At 49.2% G+C, this 23,998-nt stretch overlaps 7 protein-coding genes and 2 non-coding genes across 10 annotated transcripts; 6 read left to right on the forward strand and 3 right to left on the reverse strand.

The window, feature by feature from the left end:
* Window positions 1–237: 237 nt before the first annotated feature.
* Window positions 238–2,324, reverse strand: LOC9653081. Its single transcript, XM_024683249.1, has 7 exons — window positions 2,012–2,324; window positions 1,846–1,932; window positions 1,411–1,752; window positions 1,177–1,335; window positions 1,066–1,119; window positions 805–951; window positions 238–742 (listed from the first exon to the last, which is right to left on the reverse strand). The coding sequence occupies exons 1-7, from the start codon at window positions 2,201–2,203 to the stop codon at window positions 377–379; spliced, it is 1,347 nt and encodes a 448-aa protein (XP_024539017.1). The 5' UTR covers window positions 2,204–2,324; the 3' UTR covers window positions 238–376.
* A 623-nt stretch (window positions 2,325–2,947) lies between these two features.
* On the forward strand, window positions 2,948–3,108 carry LOC112349221. Its single transcript, XR_002993326.1, has one exon. It is a non-coding gene; the product is annotated as a U1 spliceosomal RNA (small nuclear RNA).
* A 3,755-nt stretch (window positions 3,109–6,863) lies between these two features.
* Window positions 6,864–9,692, forward strand: LOC112349171 (protein WVD2-like 7). Its single transcript, XM_024683061.1, has 10 exons — window positions 6,864–7,070; window positions 7,203–7,390; window positions 7,592–7,670; window positions 7,759–8,232; window positions 8,291–8,608; window positions 8,659–8,702; window positions 8,771–8,891; window positions 8,942–9,013; window positions 9,061–9,171; window positions 9,227–9,692. Exons 1-10 carry the CDS (start codon window positions 6,864–6,866, stop codon window positions 9,548–9,550), a joined length of 1,938 nt encoding a protein of 645 aa, XP_024538829.1. The 3' UTR covers window positions 9,551–9,692.
* LOC112349222 lies at window positions 6,927–7,087 on the forward strand. Its single transcript, XR_002993327.1, has one exon. It is a non-coding gene; the product is annotated as a U1 spliceosomal RNA (small nuclear RNA).
* Window positions 9,693–10,816: 1,124 nt separating the features above from the next.
* On the forward strand, window positions 10,817–15,072 carry LOC9653311 (TPR repeat-containing thioredoxin TTL1). Its single transcript, XM_002978059.2, has 7 exons — window positions 10,817–13,119; window positions 13,184–13,379; window positions 13,432–13,601; window positions 13,683–14,016; window positions 14,073–14,277; window positions 14,346–14,452; window positions 14,519–15,072. The coding sequence occupies exons 1-7, from the start codon at window positions 11,645–11,647 to the stop codon at window positions 14,672–14,674; spliced, it is 2,643 nt and encodes an 880-aa protein (XP_002978105.2). The 5' UTR covers window positions 10,817–11,644; the 3' UTR covers window positions 14,675–15,072.
* Window positions 15,054–15,567, reverse strand: LOC9653082 (mitochondrial import receptor subunit TOM7-2). Its single transcript, XM_002978249.3, has one exon. It carries the CDS (start codon window positions 15,558–15,560, stop codon window positions 15,288–15,290), a length of 273 nt encoding a protein of 90 aa, XP_002978295.2. The 5' UTR covers window positions 15,561–15,567; the 3' UTR covers window positions 15,054–15,287.
* Window positions 15,568–15,662: 95 nt separating this feature from the next.
* On the reverse strand, window positions 15,663–17,946 carry LOC9653312. 2 transcript variants are annotated; one of them, XM_024683247.1, is made up of 7 exons: window positions 17,452–17,946; window positions 17,263–17,380; window positions 17,035–17,123; window positions 16,917–16,963; window positions 16,751–16,842; window positions 16,556–16,689; window positions 15,663–16,457 (listed from the first exon to the last, which is right to left on the reverse strand). In XM_024683247.1, the coding sequence occupies exons 1-7, from the start codon at window positions 17,536–17,538 to the stop codon at window positions 15,744–15,746; spliced, it is 1,281 nt and encodes a 426-aa protein (XP_024539015.1). In that variant the 5' UTR covers window positions 17,539–17,946; the 3' UTR covers window positions 15,663–15,743. The 2 variants fall into 2 exon arrangements, with proteins under 2 accessions (XP_024539015.1, XP_024539014.1); XM_024683246.1 differs by having other exon boundaries at window positions 16,751–16,860.
* A 172-nt stretch (window positions 17,947–18,118) lies between these two features.
* On the forward strand, window positions 18,119–20,189 carry LOC9653313 (cysteine desulfurase 1, chloroplastic). The gene is made up of 10 exons (XM_002978060.2): window positions 18,119–18,264; window positions 18,324–18,457; window positions 18,520–18,679; window positions 18,729–18,915; window positions 18,974–19,119; window positions 19,166–19,238; window positions 19,294–19,357; window positions 19,409–19,508; window positions 19,738–19,890; window positions 19,965–20,189. Exons 1-10 carry the CDS (start codon window positions 18,124–18,126, stop codon window positions 20,124–20,126), a joined length of 1,320 nt encoding a protein of 439 aa, XP_002978106.1. The 5' UTR covers window positions 18,119–18,123; the 3' UTR covers window positions 20,127–20,189.
* Window positions 20,183–22,684, forward strand: LOC112349191 (7-hydroxymethyl chlorophyll a reductase, chloroplastic-like). Its single transcript, XM_024683142.1, has 19 exons — window positions 20,183–20,293; window positions 20,347–20,437; window positions 20,491–20,575; window positions 20,635–20,746; window positions 20,802–20,886; window positions 20,935–20,976; window positions 21,023–21,101; window positions 21,152–21,203; window positions 21,250–21,312; window positions 21,379–21,476; window positions 21,526–21,561; window positions 21,618–21,679; window positions 21,750–21,777; window positions 21,837–21,916; window positions 21,977–22,046; window positions 22,102–22,159; window positions 22,236–22,300; window positions 22,359–22,453; window positions 22,509–22,684. Exons 1-19 carry the CDS (start codon window positions 20,209–20,211, stop codon window positions 22,600–22,602), a joined length of 1,380 nt encoding a protein of 459 aa, XP_024538910.1. The 5' UTR covers window positions 20,183–20,208; the 3' UTR covers window positions 22,603–22,684.
* The last annotated feature ends 1,314 nt before the right edge of the window (window positions 22,685–23,998 follow it).

The following is a 23,998-nucleotide window of genomic DNA, read 5'->3' on the forward strand; positions in this document are numbered from 1 at the left end:
AAAGATGCCCCCTTGATCCTTGTTCTATTGGTCCCGCTCAAATTCTTCCAATCGCGACTCGCATTCAATGCCGAGAACTCCTTTCAAGGATGATCACGACGTGGTGCTTGCTCGATGATCTCGGTCAGGAAGAACACAACCAGGAATCCATGGAAGTCCATGGAAGTCAGTCTCACTGTTTTTTCGTTCCAACGAGGGAGACAAGAAAGTTGACCGTGTCAAAGACTCTATCGCGAGAACAAGGAATGGATGATCGAAAGTTACGCCATCACGAAATGGTGAGGCTGCTGCTGAGATGATAGAGAAAAATCTCTCAAAAACCCAAGACGATCTAGACGAAGAAGAAGAAGAAGAGAGAAGAGATCGCCAGTGGCGACTAGCTCTTGGAGCATCCCCGGCCGCCAAAGATGATATACGAGCCCCAGTTTCGATCGAAGTACTTCCTGGCGGTGTAGCACTCGGGATCGGTGGAGAACTCGGCGAGATCCACCGCGTCAAACTGGCGCATTTGATCGTCCAGGTAGGCGAGCTCGCACTGGGACGCCGCGCGCGTGTTGCCCTCGGCGGGGAAGAAGCCACTCCCCATTTGCGTGGAGAGCTCCGGCCCATCGGAGGCTCCCGAGAGGCACACCTCGCCGCCCCATTGCATCCACTGCGAGCTCTGCCCCAGCGTCGTGAAGAGCGACGCCGGCCAGTAGCCCACCCACTCGTCGTCGATCTGGAGCCACCACGCGACTGGATCCTGCGCGAGACATGGAAAGGTCGTGAGGAATCGATTTTTGGCGAGGGATTGGGAGCGCCCACCTTGAAGATCAGGAATTTCTTGAAGAAGAGGCTGGAGTCGGGGCTGGAGATGGAGGAGATTGCGCCGCCAAGGAGGACGTTGGGGCTGGTTTGGATGAATCCGGGGCAGCGGAGGTTGTAGCAGCCCGAGTTCTTGTAGGAATCGGCCTGCCAGAGGACAAGCGCGCGGTCAATTTCTCGAAAGAATGGATGGAAGGAGGCACACACTCTGTTCTTCCAAGAACTTTGGAAGAACTTTGGAAGAACAAAACAAAGCTTTACCGTCCAGAAGATGAAGAGGTGTGGGCTTCTGTCGCCATTGAGGAGCTCGTAGACCTGCGATCGAGAAGAAATGAGCGGGGCTTTTCTTGGAGCTTCGCGGATCACACTTACTTGCCATCCGGCTTCTACCGTGTTGATGCTCTCGTGAGATCCTCCGCCCAGCCAGAGCTGCGAGAGGCTAAAATCCGACGAGGTAGCCACCGCCGGATCCCAGATGCTGAGGTAGGCCTGCGATCCTGAGAAGCTGCCCACTGCCTGGACGATCGCATACTGCGAGAGAGAGGAACCCATCAATCGCTTGCTCGCTCGCTCGATCGATCGCGAGAAAGAAAACCGCTTTTATACCTGGTGCCCATCAACCGATGGAGGGGTGAGATGATGGTCTCTCCTTGTTCTTCGCCTTCTTCGCTTCTTTCGCGAGGATCGCGAGTTGGGCGACGCGGGAATGCGGTGCGTGCCCGACTGGATCGACTGGGGGTACTTGTGGAGGAACACCTCGGGGGTTTGCATTCGATCCAGGTCCTTGGGAAGGAGGCGGCGGACGGGCACGGTGGCGTCGGGGCAGGAGTTGTGTTCGTGGTGGAAGAGCTGCCATGGCGACGAAGAAGTGGCATTGCGTTTGAATCGACCGCTCCTGCTGCTGGCGGAGCGATCGCTCGACTGTGGCTGCAAGATCGTCGGCTTTCTCTGCCAGGAGCAAACAAGAGCAGCGCTTTTCTCAAAAGTTTGGATGGAAAGAAAAAAGAGAAAAAAGAATGAGAAAGAAAGAGATTTCCATACCAGGATCTTGTGGTTCTTGAGGAGAGGATGCTGGATTCCAAGCTGGTCTTCTATCCTCACGCAATCCACCACGCTCCCATCCGAAAGCTAGAACGCGAAGAACAATAAACAAAAGAAAAAGGATTGGATTCTGCAAAGAGGATCATGAACTTTAGCGGCGACCTACATTGAAGCTCTTGACGAAGGGACGATTGATGTAATCCAGCAAGAATCTCCTGCCGGATTCGACGCGGCCGCTGCTGCTAGCGTTGCTCCTCGCAAAACTTTGGAACAATGCGTGTTGCGAAGAGCTAGAGACACTCGTGAGACGAGAGAGAAGAATGTAGGTGCTTACAAGGAGAACGATCCAAGCGGCCATAGCCAAAGAGCGATTGGCTGCTTGATCGATGGAGAAGATTCGAGGCTAGGCCCCCAAGAAGAACACGAAGGGAAAACGAACGATCGATCGAAACCGAAGAACTTTTGTGGGAGTCACCGAAACTGTGGACATAAAATAAATGGTTTTATAAGTGGATGGCCCCGAGGAGCTAATACGAAGACGAAGCTCTCACGTAATTAATTACCGCGCACATGTGCTCCGTTGGATCGCCCAGCTCGAGGGTGGCGATGCATCGATCCCTTTCGCAGCGATGGATTTGTTTAGAGGCTGGAAGTGTTTAAAGAGTTCTTCCCTCCAAACCCCCAAATTGATCCATGAATCGCGCGCGCTTCCCGGACAATCACCACAGAAACCACGCAGCGATTTCAAATCATCCAAATCCAAACTTTTTCCTTTGCTTGCTGCTGGCATCCACTCTAAGTGATAGTTCTTGCTCCAACTTTTCTCTTTCCCTGGAATTCTTTTTTTCAATCTTTGCCTTTTGCATTGAAAAGAACCCCGTGTTGCATTCCTCCGGACAGTACGACACACGCAGCCACTCCCGTGATCCTGTGTCGCCCACGGGTCCGTACAGCGATGTGTGCTGGACGCGGTTCGAACCGCGGATTGATTGACTAGGGCTGACCGCCTGCCGAAAATAGGTCTGCTAACTTATCCCACATGCCGGGGCGCAGAATAAAGCCCCCGAAGGAGTATATAAAGTAGGGTTCTAGGCGGAGAACCATACTTACCTGGACGGGGTCTATTGGTGATCATGAAGGCCAATGGCCTAGGTTCGGCCTTCCCATTGCACTACGGCTTGGCCGGCCTACCATCTTCCCAAAGTGGAGGAGTGGACGTCGTAATTTGTGGAAGTTGAGGGCTCGCGTACGCGCGGCCCTCTCCAAAGCTAAAGTCTCTAAGATGCATAGAAACGAAATGACTAGAAATCAAACATAACTCTCGCCTTCTATTTTATCTATTTCATTTCTGTAAAGAAAGAATTAGAGAATATTCCTATTCCTTCTTTACAGTCATGCCCGTGATTGACTCGAGGAATTTTCAGAGGTCGATCTTTCGCAGTACTAGTGTAGTGTTCGATAGATTGGTTGGATGCTTTACATAAAAGGTATACTCCGTGATATTGGATGACCATGGCCGGCCATGGCCAGGCGCACAATTCTGGCGTCTGCGAATGATTGAGGAGGTCTTGGGCCAGGCGATCACAGATGCTCTGCAGCGCCCCCTGCGCTTCTCCCTCTGTGATCATAGTCATCCTCTTCTTCCATCAATGATCTTGAAAGGGCTCCCTCTGAGCTTGCGGCTTGAGTAGAAAGCAATTATAAGCAATGGTGAACGGTCTGGTCCAGTGAAGGAAGAGTTTTTTTCTCTCTTGAGTGAGGTATGATTCTTTGTAATGAGGTATGTTAATAACATTTTCTTGGGATGTTTTCTAGAAGTGATTCAAGGCAAAGTGGTCCAACATCGTTTTAGTTTTTCTGAGTGTTGCAAATTGAAGTGTTGACACACAAGACGGAATGAGTATTTTAAGTTTTAGATTGATCCTCAACAAGAAGGATTTGAGTACAAATCGGTGTGAATTAGTTACAGACAGACAGATAGAAACTCAAAGCAAAGCATTCGAATGTCCTTTATGGGACACTTCAAATAAAAGTTATGGGTCCTCTGTATCAAGGTGTGGCCAAAGTAGATGGTAACATTGCTTACTCCCTTTTCTCAGGGAGTGTCAGGCCAAAGTTTTCTCAGGTGAGAAGTGTTGATCCTGGTAGAGCAGGATGTGTTGGTACTTTGTCAAGTAAAACCTCCATCTCAATGACCTTTTGTCCACCCACAACACGAACCTGTCCCCAGGCCATGTGTTACACAATCCCCAAAACGATGGGAGTAGTCCTTTCCCAAAGTGAGAGCCGACGACAAGGACGAGCTCCTCAAGCATTTGCCGCTGAATCATAATCCATGACATGGTTGTCAAACATGACGGTTACATTGTAATGCCCTGACCTTTTAATTCGGATGTCTCCTGAGCCTTGATATCAATCTTGGGAAGAATTCTCCACACATTCGTGAGTGGATTTCCAACAGCTAGAGTAGTTGCCTCGCCAGCAGCCTCGTACACACAATCCCCAGCAAGCACGCCAGGAGGCGAAACCTGTGACTGACTGAAAAGGACCGATGGTCTAGTAGTACAACTCATGGACTCTGCCAGTTGTGAGCTCAGGGAAGCCACAGCTTCCCTGAGTTCTTGCAAGCGTGCAAGGCGATGCCATTGCTTGCAGACGCGCCCGGCTTTGAGGATAATATCTGGCTCAAAATGTCAAGGTCAGCGCCCAGAGAATCAAACGCTCCCATGCTCTCGGAACTTGAGCTGTCCTCCTCTTGTTCCAAGTAAGGAGAACACCGCAAGACTCAACTGTAGATCCCAGATCTACAGTTGAGTCATGCGGCGGACGCAGGTGTTCTCTAATGATATGTCTTATTATCCTCTAATTTTTGGACCCATCCGCAGAAAAAGAGGTGTCTTTTCGCTATGCCGCAAGAGAAATGCCATCACCATTACTGAAAATTTCTACTCAAGCAAGATCATTGATCGCCCGGTGATCGTCATCCAATCAATCAAACACTCGAGCATAGTATTAGACAGCGAAAGAATCCAGCATCATCCTGAGAAGTCCTCAATCAATCGTGGGCAAAGAAGCATGAGATCTGCCAAAAAATTTGCCATATATTCAAAAAAGTTAAAAGTTTAAAGGCTTAAGATTCATCTTAGTCAACTAATCCAACCCGTCGGGCACGAGACTACCTTAACATTGATGTTCAGGTCTTTTATCCTCTGTGCTGCTTCAGCCTTCCTCTTTGCCATTGCTTCCTTTTCTTCTTCCTTGCCCCCCTTCCTTCTTGTCCAGATCAACCCACCCAATTCCGAACTTGAAGAGCATAAAGTGAGGAACAATGAAGCAGAAGTCTAGCTTTCAAAGGAATGTCACCAACGCATCCCCAAGAACAAGAGGACGCTCAGGCTCCACTGTAACCTGATAGACTGATCCATGCACGATGAAGTCCCACTCGGCATTAGTCAGATAACTGGGCAGCAAGAGAGCATTCTCGTCGCCTTCTCGGATTTTCTCCGGGAATACAGCCTCCGCTTCCATTCAGCCTCCGCTTCCATTACGAAGGAGATCAATTCTCTTGGGCATCTCTGGGAGCAGCTTCCCTTGCTTCTCCGGTTTCATCTAGCTGCCTGTACGATATCCTGCCTCCTCGGGCAATCTGTCTCCTGGTCATGAATCTCTCTCTGATAGACTCTGGCTGCTCATGATAAATGAACTGATGCAGCCTGTGGGTAAGTTGGAAAAGACTGACGTAAGGGCTAGCAAGATCCAGGCCGTAGCTCCTATATGTTCTCTCATCCATCGACATGTGGAAGGCCTTGTAGCTTTGATTCTCGGGAAGGCTTTCGTTCACGTTTCGAACCACCCCTGCAGCCTTCACCATCTCCATTTGAGACGCCTCTTCTAGCTTCTCGAGCACATACCGAGGTATGCCACCCCACTTGCGGAAGCGAGCCTTTACGTCCTCCACAGGATGCCCAAAGTTGTGCTCGTTCAGGGCCAGCAGCTCGCCAAGGGACCACATTGGGTCATACACCATCTCCACAGTACCAGACTTTGCAAATTCGCTGTAGTGGGACTTCAGCGGGGAGCACGTCAACAAGAACTAAGATACCAGGACTGAGGGCCTGCTTTTACCACAGCTTTCTCACCAGATTCTGCAACTTCTATCACGACCTCCTTGCCTTTCCAGGTGAAGGAGTAGTAATGCTTGACTTTTCTCCCTTTTGGAGCATACCACAAAAAACCTGTTTTCCCGACCCTTGCATTGCCTATCAAAACTATCCCACCATTGAAGCCGTGTTCCAATATCAGCTTCCTCGGTGTTGTGCTGATAAATCTCGTCGAAAATGGGACCATAGCAGCTCCGTGAGAGAATCTTGATCGAGGGATATCAGCCTTACTCGCCACCACATACCCCCAATTTGTCAGGCAAGTCGAGAAAACCGTACTTCGCCCCAGGAGTGGAAGTCTGCTGGCAAACTTCCACTTTGAGCGATCCTTCAACACGCTCACTGATTCCTTCTGTTCTAGGCCCACATGATTTTGAGGTATTTCTTCCAGACCAGCCGTCATGATCCTGTGAAATGCACGATGGCTACTACTGATCCATATTCTTCTATGACAGAAACGCCAGTCGCAGTGCAATGGCGTTATCCTCTCCCTCCTCAAGCCCTTGATGTCACAGTCTAGTTTATGACATTAATAAAAATTATTAAACTGTAAGTGGGGAGTTTGGAGTTTCCCTGACTCCCGTTTCAAACGTTCCATTGGGCCTAGCCTCGAATCTTTTATATCTATCAATCAGCCAAAAGCTCTTTGGCTTCGATCGTTCTTCTCTAGAATGGCTTTGGCACACACTTCCACCCAGCCTTGCTGAGCATATGAGTTGAACTGAGCATCACTCCATATGAAAAGTTTCTGTCATAGTTGTTTCCCTCGAACTTTTGCTTTGAAAAGAACAACCAGTTGATTAGGGCTGACCGTATTGACTACCCTAGACCAAGAATAGGTCTGCTAATTTATCCCACATGCCGGGGCGTACCATGAAGCCCCCAGAAGAGTATATAAAGCAGGGTTCGAGGTTAAGTATCATACTTACCTGGACGGGGTCTATTGGTAATCATGAAGGCCAATGTCCTAGGTTCGGCCTTCCCATTGCACTACGGCTTGGCCGGCCTACCATCTTCCCAAAGTGGAGGAGTGGACGTCGTAATTTGTGGAAGTTGAGGGCTCGCGTACGCGCGGCCCTCTCCAAAGCTAGAATCTAAGAGGCATTTTAACCAAACCTAATAAAACCCTCTAAGCCCATTATCTCTTCATCTTTAACCCATTAAACTTTTCTTTTTGAATATACGAGATCCGGACAGCACGGCACGCGAAAATCCCGCCGCTTACTAACGGCTCCGTCTACTGACTTTGGAAATTTAGGTGAGTTTGAAGCTCGTTTAGCTCGAGGGAGCCGAGGCGGCGGGAATTGGGCGCCCGGGCGATTTATTTTGGCGGATTTCGTGCTTCTTTGCCCGCGATCGATCGGGCGAGCTCGTGGAATTCTCAGGTCGGTGCTGTGGATTCTTTTGCTGTCTGGTACAGTAACTAGTGTGATGCTCGATCGATTGATTGAATGACGATCGCCGGGCGATCAATGATCTCGAAAGGGTTCTAGCAAGGATCCATCCGATCCGGTCTAGTTTGCAGCTTGAGTAGAAATTATCGGTGGGATTTTCGATCTCTAAATCGATTTGATTGTGCTTTCCAGGAGGAATTCGTGGCGGATCTACGAGTTCTTCTGGAAGCATTCTTTCTCTCTCTCCCTCTCTCTCTTTCCGCGTTGTGAGGTATGATATAACATTTTCTTTGGATGTTATCTAGGACTATCTCTTTTTCTGCGTAGTGAGGTATGTATGATCTTTGGATGTTTTCTAGGAGAGACTATCCATGGATGGGTCCACGATGGTAGGACCAAGGCAAAGGAGCTGTGTTTTTTTGCCTAGTCGCTATATCGAGGAGCTGGATGGTGCTTCCAGCCCGGGACTAGTTTCAAAAAAGGCTGCTTTCTTCGAGGAGGCTATTCAGTCGGCTTCCAGCGAGAGATGCTCGGTTTCTAGCAGAAGAAGTAGAAGAGCCAGCAGCGCTTGCAAGATTGGCGACGACGATGTGATCGATCAGAGCGATGCCACTGTCCGGACGCTGGATTTTTCTTCCGGGTGCGAGGAATCCAAGGACAGTTCTTGCGAAGAGCACTCTGATACGGTCTTGGAGGAAATTAAACTGGATGGAACGAGTTTAGTGGACGGAGACAATATTGGCAAAGTTGGCAGCACTACAACCATCTCGAGTGGTGTTGGCTCGGCTCTCAAAGAAAACAAGGACCCGGACGATGATGGCAGACAAAGCCAGGTATGCTTTTGTATGTTGCTCGTATTATATAATGATTTTTCCCACTGGTCTTTTACAGGAAGCTCCTGCCGTGCAGCAGACTAAAAATAATGCCAAGCCTTCCATGCGCAAGGGAAATAAAACGCATAAAGAAATGGTACATCCTATACGAGTTTGTGGCCACCTGACACAACGAGCGTGTGCAAATAAGCGCCGAGGCTCGATTCCCTCGGACGTGGTGGCTGATCTGAAAAATCCTTCTCGGCGTGTGAATGCTGTCCGAAAATCGACTGGTTTTCAGTCGCTCGCTCTGCCAGCTGATAAGAAGAAGACGACTGAAGGCACTGATTCCAGACCGAGGCTTGAGAGACAGATCCCGACGTCAACGAAGGCACAGGTAAGTTGTCATTGCATTTGAGTCTGAGGACATAAGTCACATTTATGCAGGTCGGGACAACAGGTTCAACAAAACAAGATGCGAAAGAATATCGGTATGCGCAGCTTCTCTATCGTATTATCTGCTTTTTTTCGCGGCTAATGTCTCGGTAAACGCTGGCAGATTGGCGGAGAAAAGCCTCGAAGAGAAAAAAGAGTCGAAAAAGTCTTCTCCAAATGCCGGTCTCCGTCGAAGTCAAGAGTTCCAGCTGAAGTCTGGAGAGCGAGCGATAAAGAGAAAAGAGGTGTGAACACACTGCTCAGTCAGAATTTTGATCGTGTTCATGTCATGCAGTTCTATGCAAAGCTGGCGGAAAGGCTGGCTGCCAAGGAACAAGAGAAGAACCAGATCAAGGCTAAATCACAGGTTTTGTAGAATACTTTTCAGATCATCCGTTCCGACATTTGTTTCAGGAGGAGAAAGAAGCTGACCTTCGTAAGCTGAGACGAAGCCTGACTTTCAAGGCCAAGCCAATGCCAGATTTCTATCATGAACAGCCTGCTGAGACAAAGGCGAGTAAGAAGGTAATATTTTCTGATAAGTTTTCAGGTTTTTGTATAATGCTGTTTTGATTCGAAGGTACCGGCAACACGAGCAATCTCTCCAAGATTGGGACGACTTGAGAGAAAAACGAGCGTGGACACCCATCATGAACACCATCACGTCCGCTTGTGCCAGCAGCAGCGTCATCATTCGGCAAATCCCTCTCTCGCACCAGCTTCAAAGAAAAAAACTCCAAGCGCCGGGAAGTCTCGCTCTGGAACAGCAAACGCTTCCTCCTCCACTTCATCGCCATCACTGCTATCGACAAACCAAACAGCGGTGCAATCGAGCTGCGGCAGCAGTTCCTCCGTGGAGATCAGACAAGAGGACGGGACAACCTTGTTGGCTAGCTCGGTTTAAATCAACGCGAAAGACAACGTTTGGCAGAACAGCAAGTTCTTTCTTAGGATCAAGGAACGAGGTATTTTTTTGCTCTTTCTTCCTTTGGTTTGTATATATTAGAGCTCATGGAAACCATGGAAACGATCGCTTGCCTTTCCAATCACAGTGGCATTTTGACTTTACATTCAAGGCTAAGTTTCGAGTCGACGTCTACAATGTCCTCAAGCAAAGTGTGACACCAAGAACGTAAGCTCGCTCGTTATGGCTGCCGTTGCTACGCAGCTGTTATAATGAGAGCTTACGATCGCTCGCCCGTGCGAGGACACCAAAATTTGCTGGAGAGCAAAACAATCAAGGCAGTATGGATCATCCCTTTCGTTCTCTGTCAGCCAAGGAGCAAGGTACCAAAGTAAAAACCTCTGGAGAGCTTCGTGAAACGCTCCAAGAATCGTGGAAGTCCACTTGGCCGGCGAGTTGGATGGATTGATTGTAGGAAGAGTGACATCACAAGGAAGCGGACGAAGGAGTTTGGATGGCAGTCGCGTCGATGAACAGCGCTGCGCTCTCTCCGGGGCAAACATTCCATCCACTCGCAATTCGAGAGAATTATGGGTGAAACCCGCCAAATGTTTCTGGTGAGATTGATTTGATTTGATTCCAGAATCAATCATCCATGTATGATCGATCAATACATCGTCAATCTCACGTTCTTTCGTCGAGCGATTCACAACCGTGATGGATAGAACTCCGAGCTGGAGATGAAGAGGAAGGAGGAATCAATCAAAGGTCGTGTGATGACGTGCGTGGCAAGTCAGCTGCCACGTAGGGGGTTAGTTTCCTTTTTAAAGGGGTGAGCTAACCGCTAGTATTTTAAAGGTGCCAAGAAAGACTTGGGGCTCACGCGTTGCCAACCAACGCGGGCGAAGAATGTGTGCCCAAATTTTCCTCCACAACTCATCAACCCCTGGTCAAACTCCAAAGTGAAGAAAGAAAATATACCTCCAGTAGTTTCTCTGTTCTTTCACCTTTCTACCGCACCGTGCGCGGTGGGCCTGCCGCCGCGGCGAGATCATTTGCTCCGCTGCCACAATTCGCGGCACTGCGGCATCCGACGTGTCAGCCGCAAGGGCCCGCCACGTGTTCCGGCCCGTCCGCCCACAGCTGTTGGTCGGGCGGAATATTCGCCGCGCGGCATATTCCGCCAGGCGATGGTATGGTGTGGGTGTGAGCAAACGAAGGCGCAAAGCAAGCCCGAGCGCTGGTTATTTTGTGAGGGCTTAGGGATTGCCAGCGATGAGCATTGCGTGGGCAAGGGCTGGGGGTGGCGCCCCGCGGCCATGGCGGCGTCTCCGATTGATCTCGCCGCCGGCGCGGCCGCCAATGCTGCCGCCATAGCTGCGAGCTCGGGATTTCCAAGTCAAATCGGCCGCGCCGCGGACGGATTTCCAGATAGGTACATTGCCTGGACCCGATCTGGAGGGCAGTAGGCCCCGATCCAGAGAGGAGCTGGCACACAGGGTCCCGCACGGCGCTGTTCTTGAGCTCAAACAAGGTAGGCAAGCAGTGGATTGATGGAGATTGGTTTAGCGGTACTGGCATAGATTTCCCTTCTTTCACCACGGTAGTAGTAGTGGTGGTACTAGGTATTTCCATCCCATCCCACATTTTCACTGCTCTCTCTCTTTCTCTCTTTTGTTCTTCTTGAGAGGGTGGTTTAGAAGTTCCATTCGCTGGTTTGGCTGTTCCCGTTGGCTGTCCAAATCGGGGGGGCGCTCGCTCGGCTCTTTCGGATGAGACGTGCCATCATCGGTTTCTCTGTCACGGCCACATTTGGGGGCAATGGGATTGAAAATTGGACAAGTTGGGGCGTGGAGGCCATGGAAAGGCTTTTAGCAGCAGTACGTAAGATGTGAGCCAGGCTCTTCCCGGCTCCTTTCGGCAAATTGGTGGCGGAATTTACAAGTCGGGGCTCGGGGGGGTGATGCGGCGGCAGCGGTAGTGGGTGTAGTAGATCAGAAGGATTCGGCACTAGTTTGATCCGGTGGGCGTTGCTCGTCACAGATTTATGTGGTCCCCAAGCACTCGAGCTCGCAAACTACTGTCTGTACGAGCATGTCTCACGCACAGGCGGATGGCAAGAAGCTGGGAGGATCGTACGAGGCGCTGGATCCATTCGCCAAGTTGAAGCCCCAGGCGAACGGAGCGACGAGGGCCACGTTTTCCGGGGAGGCCGTGCCAGATTCGTCGTCCAGGCCAGCGTCGACAAACTTCTTCTTTGGAGTACCCAGGCTGTCCAGCAGCAATAATGCTGGTAACAATCCGGGGAGAAGCGGAGTTGCCAAGCATGGAAGTTTGGACGCAGCAAAGTCGGAGGACTCCGCGGTGCTGAATCTCGCCTCGGATAGCTTCACCTTTAAGCATGACACCGAAAGCTTGGATGCGTTTAAATCACGGGGAGCTTTTCCGACTGGCAATGTTGTGGAAGGCTTGCCACGGCAAAAGAGAAGTGGGGAGCTTCCCCGCGGGAGTAGCTCCAGTTCCGGCGACAGTCCGATGTTCGACATGTCGAGGCCTGCGAGGAAGAGTGGCGAGCTCTCTCGAGTAAGCATCTCCAGTGGTGCGAGCTTTAGTGGCGAGATACCTCGCGCGAGTCTATCCAGTTCTGGGGAGATCGCAGACGGCTTTCGATCTCAGAGGAGAGTTGGAGAGGTCCCTCGTGGAAGTAACTCCAGCGGTAGCTCCAGTGGAGAGAGTCCGACTGTGGAGGGTCATCGAGGGACGGCCAACAGGAAAAGTGGAGAAATCTATCATGGGAATTCCAGTGGTGGTAGCTCCAGCGGTGGAAGTCCAACACCGGAGATATTTAATAGGGGCAGGAAAAATGGAGAGGGTGGTGCTCATGGAAGCAACTCAAGCGCAGGGAGTTCCGATGGTGGAAGTCCTACAGCCGAGAGCCTTTGGGGTGGCAAAGGTGGCCCGGTTCTAAATACTGGAATGGTGACTGGTGGGAGCTTCTCAACCTTTAATGCTGTAGCTAATGGTGGGGGTAGTACTACTGCCATGGACAATGGATCCATAAAGAAGGAGAAGCCGGGTGGCATCCTCAAGACGCAAAATGGAGGAGAATCCAATGGAACCAGGTTGAACGCGAATCCGGCACCTACGTCGAGTAGATTTTTGGTCGGGGCAGCGTCCCCGGCAGAGCTCAGAACTGGGATCAAGCTCACAGGGACAACGAACACTTCTGCTTACAAGAAAGTTTCTTATGTTGACGGAGGCAGGGCAGGAGAAAGTCAAGGTATACGGAACATTGTTCCGGGTGGCGAGAGCAGGAGCAACGTTTCAGCTGAAGATGTCAAGAATTCGGGAAATGCTGAGTACAAGAAGGGAAACTTTGCAAAGGCACTCTCTCTATATGACCGGGCCATTTCCTTGTGTCCCGACCAGGCTGCCTACAGATGCAACCGAGCCGCCGCATTGGCTGGGCTCAATCGTGTTGGGGAAGCGGTGCAAGAATCAGAGATGGCACTGAAACTGGACTCCTCTTTTAGTCGGGCGCACCAGCGACTTGTTTCTCTACTCTTAAGGTACGCTGTCGTTTTTTGCAATCTTGTCACAGTTTTATTCATTCTACTGCGTGTGATGGAATAGACTTGGACAAACAGAACAAGCTAGAAAGCATCTCAAAGGATCCGGTCAGCAGAATGAAACAGGAGATAGTCAAAGGATCACTTTGATAGAAAGGAGGCTGACGAACTGTTTCGAAGCAAAGAAGTTGAAAGACTGGAACGCTGTTCTCCGAGAATGTGATGCTGCAATTGTTGCCGGGGCCGATTATTCCTTGCAGGTAAGGTGGAACTTTCCAGAATTGAGATTCCTTGACCTCTCGAGTTATGTAGGTGTACGTTTTAAAAGCGGAATCCCTGCTGAAGCTGCAAAGGTTAGACGAAGCAGACGCAGCACTGGCTGCCGCTCGACGAGTAGAAGACGCGTCTCCCAGATCTACAAAAGTAGAATTCAGCAACAATCTTGTTGTGTTGCTAGCGCAGGCTGACATGGCCCAAGGCAGGTGCGTTGATATACCGGTTTTATTCCTCAACATTAAAGTCCATAGTACCGCTTACTAACTTGCCAGGCTTTTTTTCTACAGGTTTGAAGAAGCCGTAGCTATTACAGAGCGGGCTGCCCGTCTCGATCCCCAAAACTTCGAAGTTTCCTCTTTACTGAGGAAAGCACGTACAGTGTCGAAAGCCCGGGCGGCGGGTAATGATTTTTTCAAAGCTGCGAAGTTCTTCGAAGCGTGTGCCGCTTATACCGAAGGCCTGGAGCTTGATCCTGCGAACGCAATCCTTCTCTGCAACCGTGCTGCTAGTCGGTCCAAGCTCGGACAGTGGGAGAAAACTTTAGAGGATTGCAATGCAGCTTTGCAAGTCCAGCCCAAGTACATGAAGGCGCTTCTGAGACGGGCTCATTCGTATGCCAAGGTACGTGACAGCTTTTTTCTTTGGGATCTTGACAGCAAAGGTTTTACCTCTCCCAGCTTGAGCGGTGGGAGGACGCGGCAAGAGATTACGAGGCGATAAGACGTGAGCATCCCGGAGATGTGGAGGTTGCGCAGGCTCTTTTCGACGTGCAAGTGGCACTCAAGAAATCACGCGGTGAAGAAATATCGAGAACACATTTTGGGGGAGGTGTAGAAGAAGTGTTTAGAAACGACCAATTCAGGGAAGCAATCTCCTGTCCCGGTAAGTCGTTGTGCGCTTTCTTTGGCAGTTTTGCAAGCGTTCACTCTTTTCTCTGTTCTCTTTCCTAGGCTTGTCGGTGGTGGAGTTTACGACGCGGTGGAGCGATAGATGTCGCCAGTTTTCCACCTTTGTCGAGGAGCTGTGCAGACGATATCCGTCTGTGAATTTCTCGAAGGTAAGCTGGCTGCGATTGAGCTGTTGTTTGGATTGGTGTGAATCGATTTTGTTTCTTTTCGTCCAGGTTGATGTCGATGATAGCCCGTACTTGGCACAGTTGGAAAGCATAAGCTCGGTGCCAACCTTTAAGATTTTCAGAAACGGTGTCAACGTGAAGGAGCTTCTCGGCCCCAGCCAACAGGGGCTGGAGCAAGCTGTGAAGCAGTGTGGTGGCGTTTGAAAGCTCCAGAGCTCCACATCATTTTTTTTTTCCAATTCTCTGGTGGTGGTGCTAGGCTACATCAAGACAACGCAGAAAGTCTCAATTCAAGCGAGCAAAGCAGGCAAGCAAGCATTCATTTGGCGGAGAGAACACAACACCCTCGATTTGTAAAAAAAAAGACCTCACGATTTCTTTTTTGCTTGCTTGCTGCCCGCATTCTGGGTGTTTTTACTCCTCCCTCTTCTTAGTTTCTCTTCGTCTTTGCTTTCGCTCTTCTCTTCTAGTCGGGATTTTTTTTTCCTTTCTCTTCATCGTGTAATTATCAGGATCATCACAAGGCTGGTGTCACCAACATGATCAAGAACAAGACCAACCTCTCCGGCCAATAACACAGAAAAAAACCATAGTGTTTAGTTCATTCTTATTCTTCACATGCAAATAAGAAACGCAAATCGATGTGAAAACCATCCATCCATATAGGCAGAGGCAAGAGATCTCTCACTCACTAGTGACTATAAGTTGATTTGCTACCAAACTCTAGGCTGTGATCCATCTAGCCAGCGATTGAAACCAAGGAGAGGAGCAAGAAAAGAAAAAAGAGCATTTTCTCTTGTTACCAGCTCAAACTCGCTCAAACTGGGCTGAAGAGCTGCGTCCAATGCGGCTTGGGCTCCACATTCATCCCGATGACGATGATGAGCGGGATGAAGCCGTAGTGCACCGCCGTCTTGAGCTTCTTCATCGCCCACGTCGGCCACTCCTTGAGCACTTTGCGCGCCGCATCCGACGCCTCCGCCGACGCGCTGCCGCCCCCGCCGGCCCCTGGCGGCGGCGGCAGCAGCCTCTTCCCCTTGCCCTTCTTGGATGGATCCGCGCGGACGCGCCCGACCTGCACCCCTGCCATCACGCTCCAAAACCCTAACCCTAGAAGTATATTCCGTCTATCTACATTTTCCTCCAGGAAGCATATTCTGCTAGCCGAACCCTAAGAGCACATTCTGTCACACACCACGTAAGCATATTCTGCCAGCCTCGGTATATTCCGTTATGAGTGAGTTAGTGGGGAAAAAAACAATGACGAGCTTTCTCAGCTCGGGGTGGCGGGATAGTCATCCGTCTGCCCGAGGTTGAGGGCGCTCTTGATGACACAGAGTAGCCCCCCCAGCGGCGGCTTCAAGGTGGCCCTGTAGGCGCTCTCGCTGTATCCGGCCTTGGCGTGCCGGACGTAAGGCCGGAACGACTCCACCACGCTGGAGCTGGAGCTGGAGCTCCTCTTGTGCTTCACCAGGTATGACAGCGCCGACGATGACGCTACACTTCCCATCTCGCGGGAGGAGCTCCTCCCGCGCGAGCGGCTGCTGCGCGCAAACACTGGCGAGCCGTAGCCCCCGACTCCGCCGCCGTCGCTGCAGCTGGAGTCGGGCGTGCGGAAGTTGAAGCTGGCGGCGGTGGCGATGGTGGCGGTGGCGGCGGGCGAGGAGAAGGAGAGGGACCTGTGCTGCGCGTCCGAGGCGAGCGCGGCGCCGAGGCTGTTGTTTTTGAAGAAGCTCTGGCCGCCGGGCGAGCTGAGCGGCGTGAGGAAGCTCATGGCGTTGAGGCGCTCCTCGTAGCACAAGGTGGCGCGGAAGGAGGATGGGGTGCTGCTGCAGCTGCACGAGGAATCGGCGAGCAGCGACGAGGGTGGCGGCTGCGCACGCTCTGCTGGCTCGCACGACGGTCCTGAGATTTGCATGTCGTGATCCCTGGAGAACGAGAAGCTCCACTTCTCTTTCGTTGCGTGATCGATGAACGGGGCCATTCCCTGCCAGGAAATGCAACACACACGCAGTTACGATCTATCCATCTGTGATCAAGAGGGGAAAACGAAGGAAAAAACGTTGTCTTCTTCCTTTTTCTCACCTTCCAGAGGTAGTAGAACATCGAAGGTGCATCGACGAAGAACGATGGAGCTAGTCTTTCCGGATAGTGATCTGAGAGGAGCTTCATGATGCTGAGTATGAAGCTGAGGAGTGACGAGCTTCCCCTTGACGAGCCTGTGAGTAAGAGAATTGGATCGAGGAATTGTTTAGAGTTTTAGTTTATTCTTCGGAGTACCTGAGAAGTCAATCAACATGACGAATTGATCAACGCCGGGAGGCATGGAGGAGACTGCCACTTCAAAAGAAAAGACTAAAAAACGGATAAACCTCCAGAAAAAGAATTCACTGTCAGTTTGTAAGAAAAACCTTTTTTTGTAAGAGAATGATTGTTGGCACCATACCGTTTCTGAGATCTAGGAGGAAGAAATTCCTGTTTTGTCCTGAGAACCTGATCATATTGATTTTTCCAGTCATCACTTTTGCGGCTTGGAAGCAAATCTTATTTAGGGGTAAACATACCAGAACTGGCTTCCCGTCGTCGTCTTGTCCAGACACAAAAGCGATCCCCGCGGCGAGCTCCGCTGGAAAATCATCGGCAGTCAAGTACCCTGCACGAAAAAGAAAAAAAAAAACGGAAAAACAAGGAAAGAGAACTTTAAACTTTGCAAGAAACTTAAAAGCTCACTGATTTCGCACAAAGAGATGGCGACAGAATGGAATGCAGCTAGAGATTGATATAGATCATACCGATTTCCAAGCTCTCACGCCAACTTAAGGAAGCTCGGAGTTGCTTGGCAGCCTTTTTGACACTCCCGGAACGAGCTCTCAAGTATCTGGCGACGCACGCCTCGTTGCAATACTCGGCCTGCATTGCCACCAAAAGTCACTCAACTCGCACATAAACTAGAAGAAATACACAACCAAATGGAAACATACCTGTTCTTTGCTGAGTGGAGCTTCTCTCTGGAGCAGCTGAAGAACATCGTCCACATCGGAATTGCCGCTGGTTTTCCTACCGCCCATGGTGATCCCGATTGGAACTAGGCATTTCCAATCACTTCCGCAAGAACCCTCTTGCGAGAACCGATCAGACCAGAGACCCAAATGCAGGACGGAGAGAACAAGAAGAATTTCGAGCTCCCACTCTCAAGGTTTTGGTAGCTCTCACAGCCCAGAAGAAGCGACCAGAAGAGAAAAAATCTCTCTTTTGGGGATTTGGAAGAGGGGACTTTCAAGGTTGGTGTCGCTCGCGATCTCTCTAGCTACATCAATGCCCGCTTAAATACATACCGCATTACAGTGTCGATAGATCTATCACACACACACACACACACACAAGAGAGTGTAGTGGCTTGATGAGGGCGGCGACGGGGGCCGGACTTCACGGACCATAGAGCTGGAGCGATGTTGACGGGTCGCGACAGCCGTAGATTCGCTAATGGTGCCCTAGGAACCCGTTTCAATCTCATCCGCCCACTAAACCACCTTACCAGATCGTACGGCTATGATTTGAAACCCACACTTGCGTACCCGTTGAATCTTGGCGTTTGAAATCCCCGATCCCGGTGTACGGTATATGCTCTGGAAATATTCTCTGTTATTCCCCAGATGGCCGCGCTAGGTTTAGGGTTTATCGCGCTCCACGGGCGGCCCAGGGCTTGCGCGGCGGCGTCTAGCGCTCCTGCGGCTGCCGCTGCTCCTCCGGTGCTTGGCGATGTCACCAGGCCGCATTTTCCGATTCTCGATCAGGTTTGCGAGCTTTGATTTGGGATTTTGGATCGTCTGCGAGCTTATATTCTCGATTCCAGACGGTCAATGGATGCAAATTGGTCTATCTGGACAATGCTGCGACGTCCCAGAAGCCTGTAGCTGTGCTTGACAAGCTCAAGGATTACTACAGCGTTTATAATTCGAACGTGCACCGTGGAATTCATGCCCTGAGGTGAGATATAAAAGAGAATAGCTTTGTATCTCAAAAAGGCCTTCTTTTGATTGTCTTTACAGTGCGAAAGCTACCGAGGCGTATGAAGTTGCAAGACAAAAGGTTGCGAACTTTATCAATGCCGAGACATACCGGGAGATTGTTTTCACGCGCAATGCAACAGAAGCAATCAACCTGGTTGCCTTTACTTGGGGATTATCCACTTTGCGAGAAGGAGACGAGGTATGCAACAGGGTTGTGCTGCTAGTTCTTAATTTCTTTCGTGCCACAGGTCATACTTTCTGTCGCAGAGCATCACAGCAATATAGTGCCATGGCAAATCGTAGCTCAGAAGACGGGAGCGTCTCTGAAATACGTGACTCTTACCGAGGATGAAACTTTGAATGTTGAAGAGTTGAAAGGCCTCTTTACAAAGAAGACAAAGCTGGTATCCTTGCATCACGTTTCCAACACTCTCGGTAAGTTCGTCCAAAGACTACCCGTAATTCTTAATACTAAAAAGCCTCTAGCACGCAGGTTCCATCAATCCAATGCAAGATATCATCCGTTATGCGCATGATCATGGTGCAAAGGTTCTCGTTGACGCGTGCCAGAGTGTTCCTCATATGACCGTGGACGTGCGAGGACTTGATGCCGATTTTCTAGTCTTTTCGTCACATAAGGTATGAATCCCTCACTAATGAATCGCTAAGCTTACTCGTCTTCCAGATGTGCGGTCCAACAGGCATAGGAGTTTTATACGGCAAACACGACATGTTGATGGCGATGCCACCATTTTTGGGTTTGTGTGTATCACGGCTGTACATGCAGAGATTTGACTAGATTTTATTATGCAGGAGGGGGCGAGATGATATCGGACGTGTTTTTGAATCACTCGACGTATGCAGATCCTCCATTACGGTTTGTCACTGTTTTACGCAATGACTTTGATCGCACAGCCCTGTGTACCAGGTTTGAAGCAGGCACGCCTGCTATTGCAGAGGCGATTGGGTTAGGAGCTGCAATTGACTATCTTTCGAATCTTGGAATGGATAACATTCATGCTTATGAGGTACTTCTTATGCATATCATTTCTTTACCTGCCTATGATTAGTTTCTTCCCATACGTACTCCACTTTGGAGCTTGTGGTGAATACAGTAATCTTCAGTCTTCAGTATGAGGCAGAAAACTGCATTGCATTTCCTTGATTGGTCTCGCTGAGGAACTCTGTGAATCCGGACTTGTCAGGGTGCAATAGATTGTGAATCTTTGTTGCTCACCGCAATAATTGGCCATTCAGGTGGAATTGTCAAAATATCTTTACAGCAAGCTCTCAAGTGTCTCTGGCGTTCGTATTTATGGTCCCAAGTCAGGATCAGAAAGAGCGGCACTATGCGCGTTCAATGTCGAGGGTATACATCCGACGGATCTATCGACCTTTCTTGATCAGCAGGTTTGATTGTTTCAAAGACGCTACGAGCATATCTCACTCCTTTGTTTTTTTTGTTTTTTTTTTTTCTTTTGCAGCACGGAGTCGCTGTAAGATCTGGTCACCACTGCACGCAGCCACTGCATCGCCATTTGGGAATCAATGCCAGTGCTCGAGCAAGCCTGTACTTTTACAACACGAAACGAGAGGTGGACGCGTTTATAGACGCCCTAAATGACACCATTGGTTTTTTTTCCTAGCTACATTAACGTATGTAGCAGAAGATGTAGTTAAGTTGTCAGTAATAAATCTCATTTCGTGTACCCTCTCTTCGTTGCAGCTATGGCGCTGCTGCAGAACCTTGGTAGCTCCCACCTGACGTTGATCTCCTCCTCGAGGAGGAACTGTTCGCGGCGCCAGTGTCGAGGTACTCCAATCGTTTTGTTTGTATTGCCTGGAGTCTCAGCGGCTTGATTACAGCCGAGACAACAACGGAGCCTCAAACAGATTGGAGGAAAAGGTCGAAACCCATCAAGCCTGGAAGCACGTATCCAGCGAAAGAATTTTGCAGGTAAAGCTATCAATCTTTTCTAAGAGCTCAATTCACTAAGCTTTTCGCCGTAGTCATTGCGGCTTGTGTGACTCGTATTACATAGCTCATGTGAAGAAAGCCTGTGCATTTCTCGGGAATGGTATGACTAAAGTCGAGGTGAGCTTTTCTAGTCTTGTTTTGTGTTCCTGTTTTCCTTATTCTATCTATATTCGCAGGCTATGGAGCCCGAAGTGCATGGGAGAGCACGAGATGTAAAGTCTTTGGACGAGTTATATTTTGGAGTTCATGAAGAGTTACTTTATGCACGAAAGATTGAGCCTGTCAAAGGTACAGTGACGAAGGCTCAGGTTTTACGTTTTTCCAATCGTGCACATACTTTCAGGAGCCCAATGGACAGGCATTGTTACTGCCATAGCAATAGAAATGCTCAAAACAAAGCGCGTGGAAGCTGTTATATGTGTTCAGAGGTAGGCTGCTGGTCTTTATAGGACTTCCTGACAGAGGACTTTCTTCAGTGATCCAGAAGATCGTTTCACACCCCGGCCCGTGCTAGCAAGGTATATTGTCCACCTAGATTCTTGGTATATCTATCTGGTTTCTCAGGACTCCTGAAGAAATACTCGCCGCTCGAGGAGTGAAACCGACCTTGTCACCAAATCTAAACACGCTGGCGCTCGTGGAGGTATTGTATTGTCAAAACTTATGATTTGCTTTTTACACTTCGCCTGGTAGGCTGCTGGTGTCAAGAAGCTTCTGTTCTGTGGAGTCGGGTGCCAAGTTCAAGGTAATTTCAATCAAGCTATAGATCGTTGCTTGATGTTTTGGGGCAGCTTTGAGGGCGGTGGAGAAGTATCTTGGTCTTGAAAAGCTCTACGTGCTTGGTACAAATTGCGGTCAGTAGATGGTCAGTTTTATTGCTAGTCCCACACAATTATGTGCTAACAAGCAAGAAACCGCAGTGGACAATGGCCCCAGAGAAGGGCTCGATAAGTTTCTACGAGCAGCGAGTGACAGTCCTCAAACTGTTCTACACTACGAGTTCATGCAAGATTACAAGGTTGTAAACTCGTTTCTAGTTAATTAGACTGACACGTCTAGCCTCTTAGGTTCACCTGAAACACTTGGATGGTCGTATGGAAGAGGTTGGTGTTCTTGTTCATCTCTCGAGATTGATTTCACTATCATGAACGTTTTCCAGGTTCCTTACTTTTGTTTACCAGCTAGTGATCTAACCGATGTGATAGCTCCATCATGCTACAGGTGCTTATTTTCAAATACTTTCATCATGCCAAGGAACTAAGATTTGTCGTTTGTTTTTGTTTTTGTGCAGCTGCTTCGATTACACCAACGGATTGGCTGTAAGAATTGCAAATTGTTTTCTCAACATACGTTTTGATCTGTGGAATGGTGATTACAGGATCTCGTGGTGGGCTATATGGGAGTTCCCAAATATCCTGGTGTCAGTATGGTTCAACACCCACAATATGTCACCGTTAGGTAGTGATTTGAACTTATTTTTACTCGTTTTCTTCTGAGCAAAGTATTGGACGCTTGCAGAAATGAGAGGGGTAGAGAAATGCTGGATCTAGTCAAGCATCTCCTTGAAGTTACACCCACTGTTAGCACGGTATGGAATGTTTCATCGCCTCCACACGTTTATTTCGCAATTCCTGTCTGGCCAGGGTGACAGGCGTCCATTTGTAATGGAGACGGTCAAGGCAGATGACAATGCGAAACTAGGCAAGTTTTCTTTCCTTTTCTTTACATTTTTGTCATGAAAGAGAACCTTTTATTTGTTGCTGTCCTTCGTTGCCAGGCTTGCAAAAGAGTGCCCCGGCACCTCGATTTGTTGGTAATATTATTGCGTTTCTGCTGAATCTGGTTGGTGTTTGGAGCTCTTTATTTCTTATCGTCTTGTCTTATAATTGATGCATGACAGATCGGGCCGAAGGGCCTGGAATTTGGACGATACTCTCTTGACTACCACACTATCAGGAATTACCTCTATGTACAGCGCGCCATGGGGAAATCCAGGTTCGTTTTGCTGTTCAGCATTGCGGATATGACTGTGTTCTTGGCTAACTTTCAGAGCTGAAGCTCACATTCCGTCTTACTCCAAGGAACTGGTAGAGAAGTACAATGAAGGTGGCGCCATCGATAAACTCTTAAAGCGACAGGTCTAAACTTTCTCTTCTTTGTGTGAGAGATTTTATAAAACTTCCGAGTTTGCACTTTCAAATAGACTTTGATTTTTTCCAAGTTCAAGAACTTCAGTCTTTTGCGATTAATCTTCGAATTTCGATGGTTTTAGTTATAAACTTCATTCAAAGCTCTGGCTGACTTGCTCGTTGCTCTTCTTTCTTTTTGGTTTGTTTTATTGTCCTTGCGTTCGCGACTAGGCCGGCCTTGCAGAAAGAATCCGCCAGCACCTCGATTCGTTGAGAGAAATGATCGCATTTCTCCTCAAATCTGGTTGGTGTGTCTTGGATGCATGCGCTTTCTTTTTCTTCAAGTGCTCACTTAACGGATGCCTGTCCTGGCATGGCAGAACTGGCCCTACTGTGTAGAGCTCTTTGGTCTTGACTACCAACACTCGATCTAGAGATTTTGGAATCGTCTCCAAGGCTGCCAAACCTTCAGTACAAATCGAAAGTTTCTAAGTAGTAATATTTTTTTTTATAAATCAGTAGTATCTCTTTTTATCCTGGAAACCCTCGCGGTTTCATCGTATCTGGCCGCGAAAAGTGTAACAAAAAAAAAGAGGAGCCATTGACGAAAGGCCTCCAGGATAAGGACGTTCTCTCTTTCTTTCTTTTTTTTCCAGAGGAGTTCAAAGATGGAATACCTTATGTTTATTGTCTCGCCAGCTCTCTGTTGGAACTCGGTCTCCATGTAGACTAGAAAACGACTGGACAAGACCAAGTCCAAAAGAGGGGGTTTGTAGAATAACATAGGAAAATGTATTCTAGTTGTAAAGTAGAGAAACAGTAAGATTGTAGATCCAATTCCCAGGCGCCTTACGTAACCTCAACCTCAATCCTTGCCACAAAGCAGAGAAAGTCGAATGAGTGGAACTATATCAGATATGTTGGCAAAAAGAAAAGAGCTTTTACACACAGAAAAATTTTAGACAACGAAAGCTACAAGCGACAAGTTGGCGTCCTCTTCCGATGCAACAGCTCGCAATCCCAATCAATCAGGGAAGCACCGATCGATCCATACAAGAAAAAAAAAGAAAAACTCAAAAAAGAGAGAGAGAGAGAGAAAAGAAAACAATGTAGGATCACCTTCAAGTTTCAACCCTCGGGACCCCACTCGAGCGCCGGCGTGGCAGTGTGACGTGGCGCGCACGTGGAGGGCCAGGTCTGGGACGTGGCATGGCAGGTCAGCCTTTTCAGTGGAGACGGGACGGGGTTTAGAAGATATCGCGCGAGGGTTTTATTTCTTTGTGGTTTTGGATTTTGCGACCAATGTGGACAGACGGCAACAAGCAAGAAGAAGACACGCAAGCGAGCGCCATTAACTAGTCTCTGGAAAGCTTGTGTAGCGATCGGAGCAGTAGCATCGAGCGCGCGCGCG

The sequence above is a fragment of the Selaginella moellendorffii genome, unplaced genomic scaffold (assembly GCF_000143415.4).
Source record: "Selaginella moellendorffii unplaced genomic scaffold, v1.0 SELMOscaffold_36, whole genome shotgun sequence".
In the NCBI taxonomy this organism is placed as follows: Eukaryota; Viridiplantae; Streptophyta; class Lycopodiopsida; order Selaginellales; family Selaginellaceae; genus Selaginella; species Selaginella moellendorffii.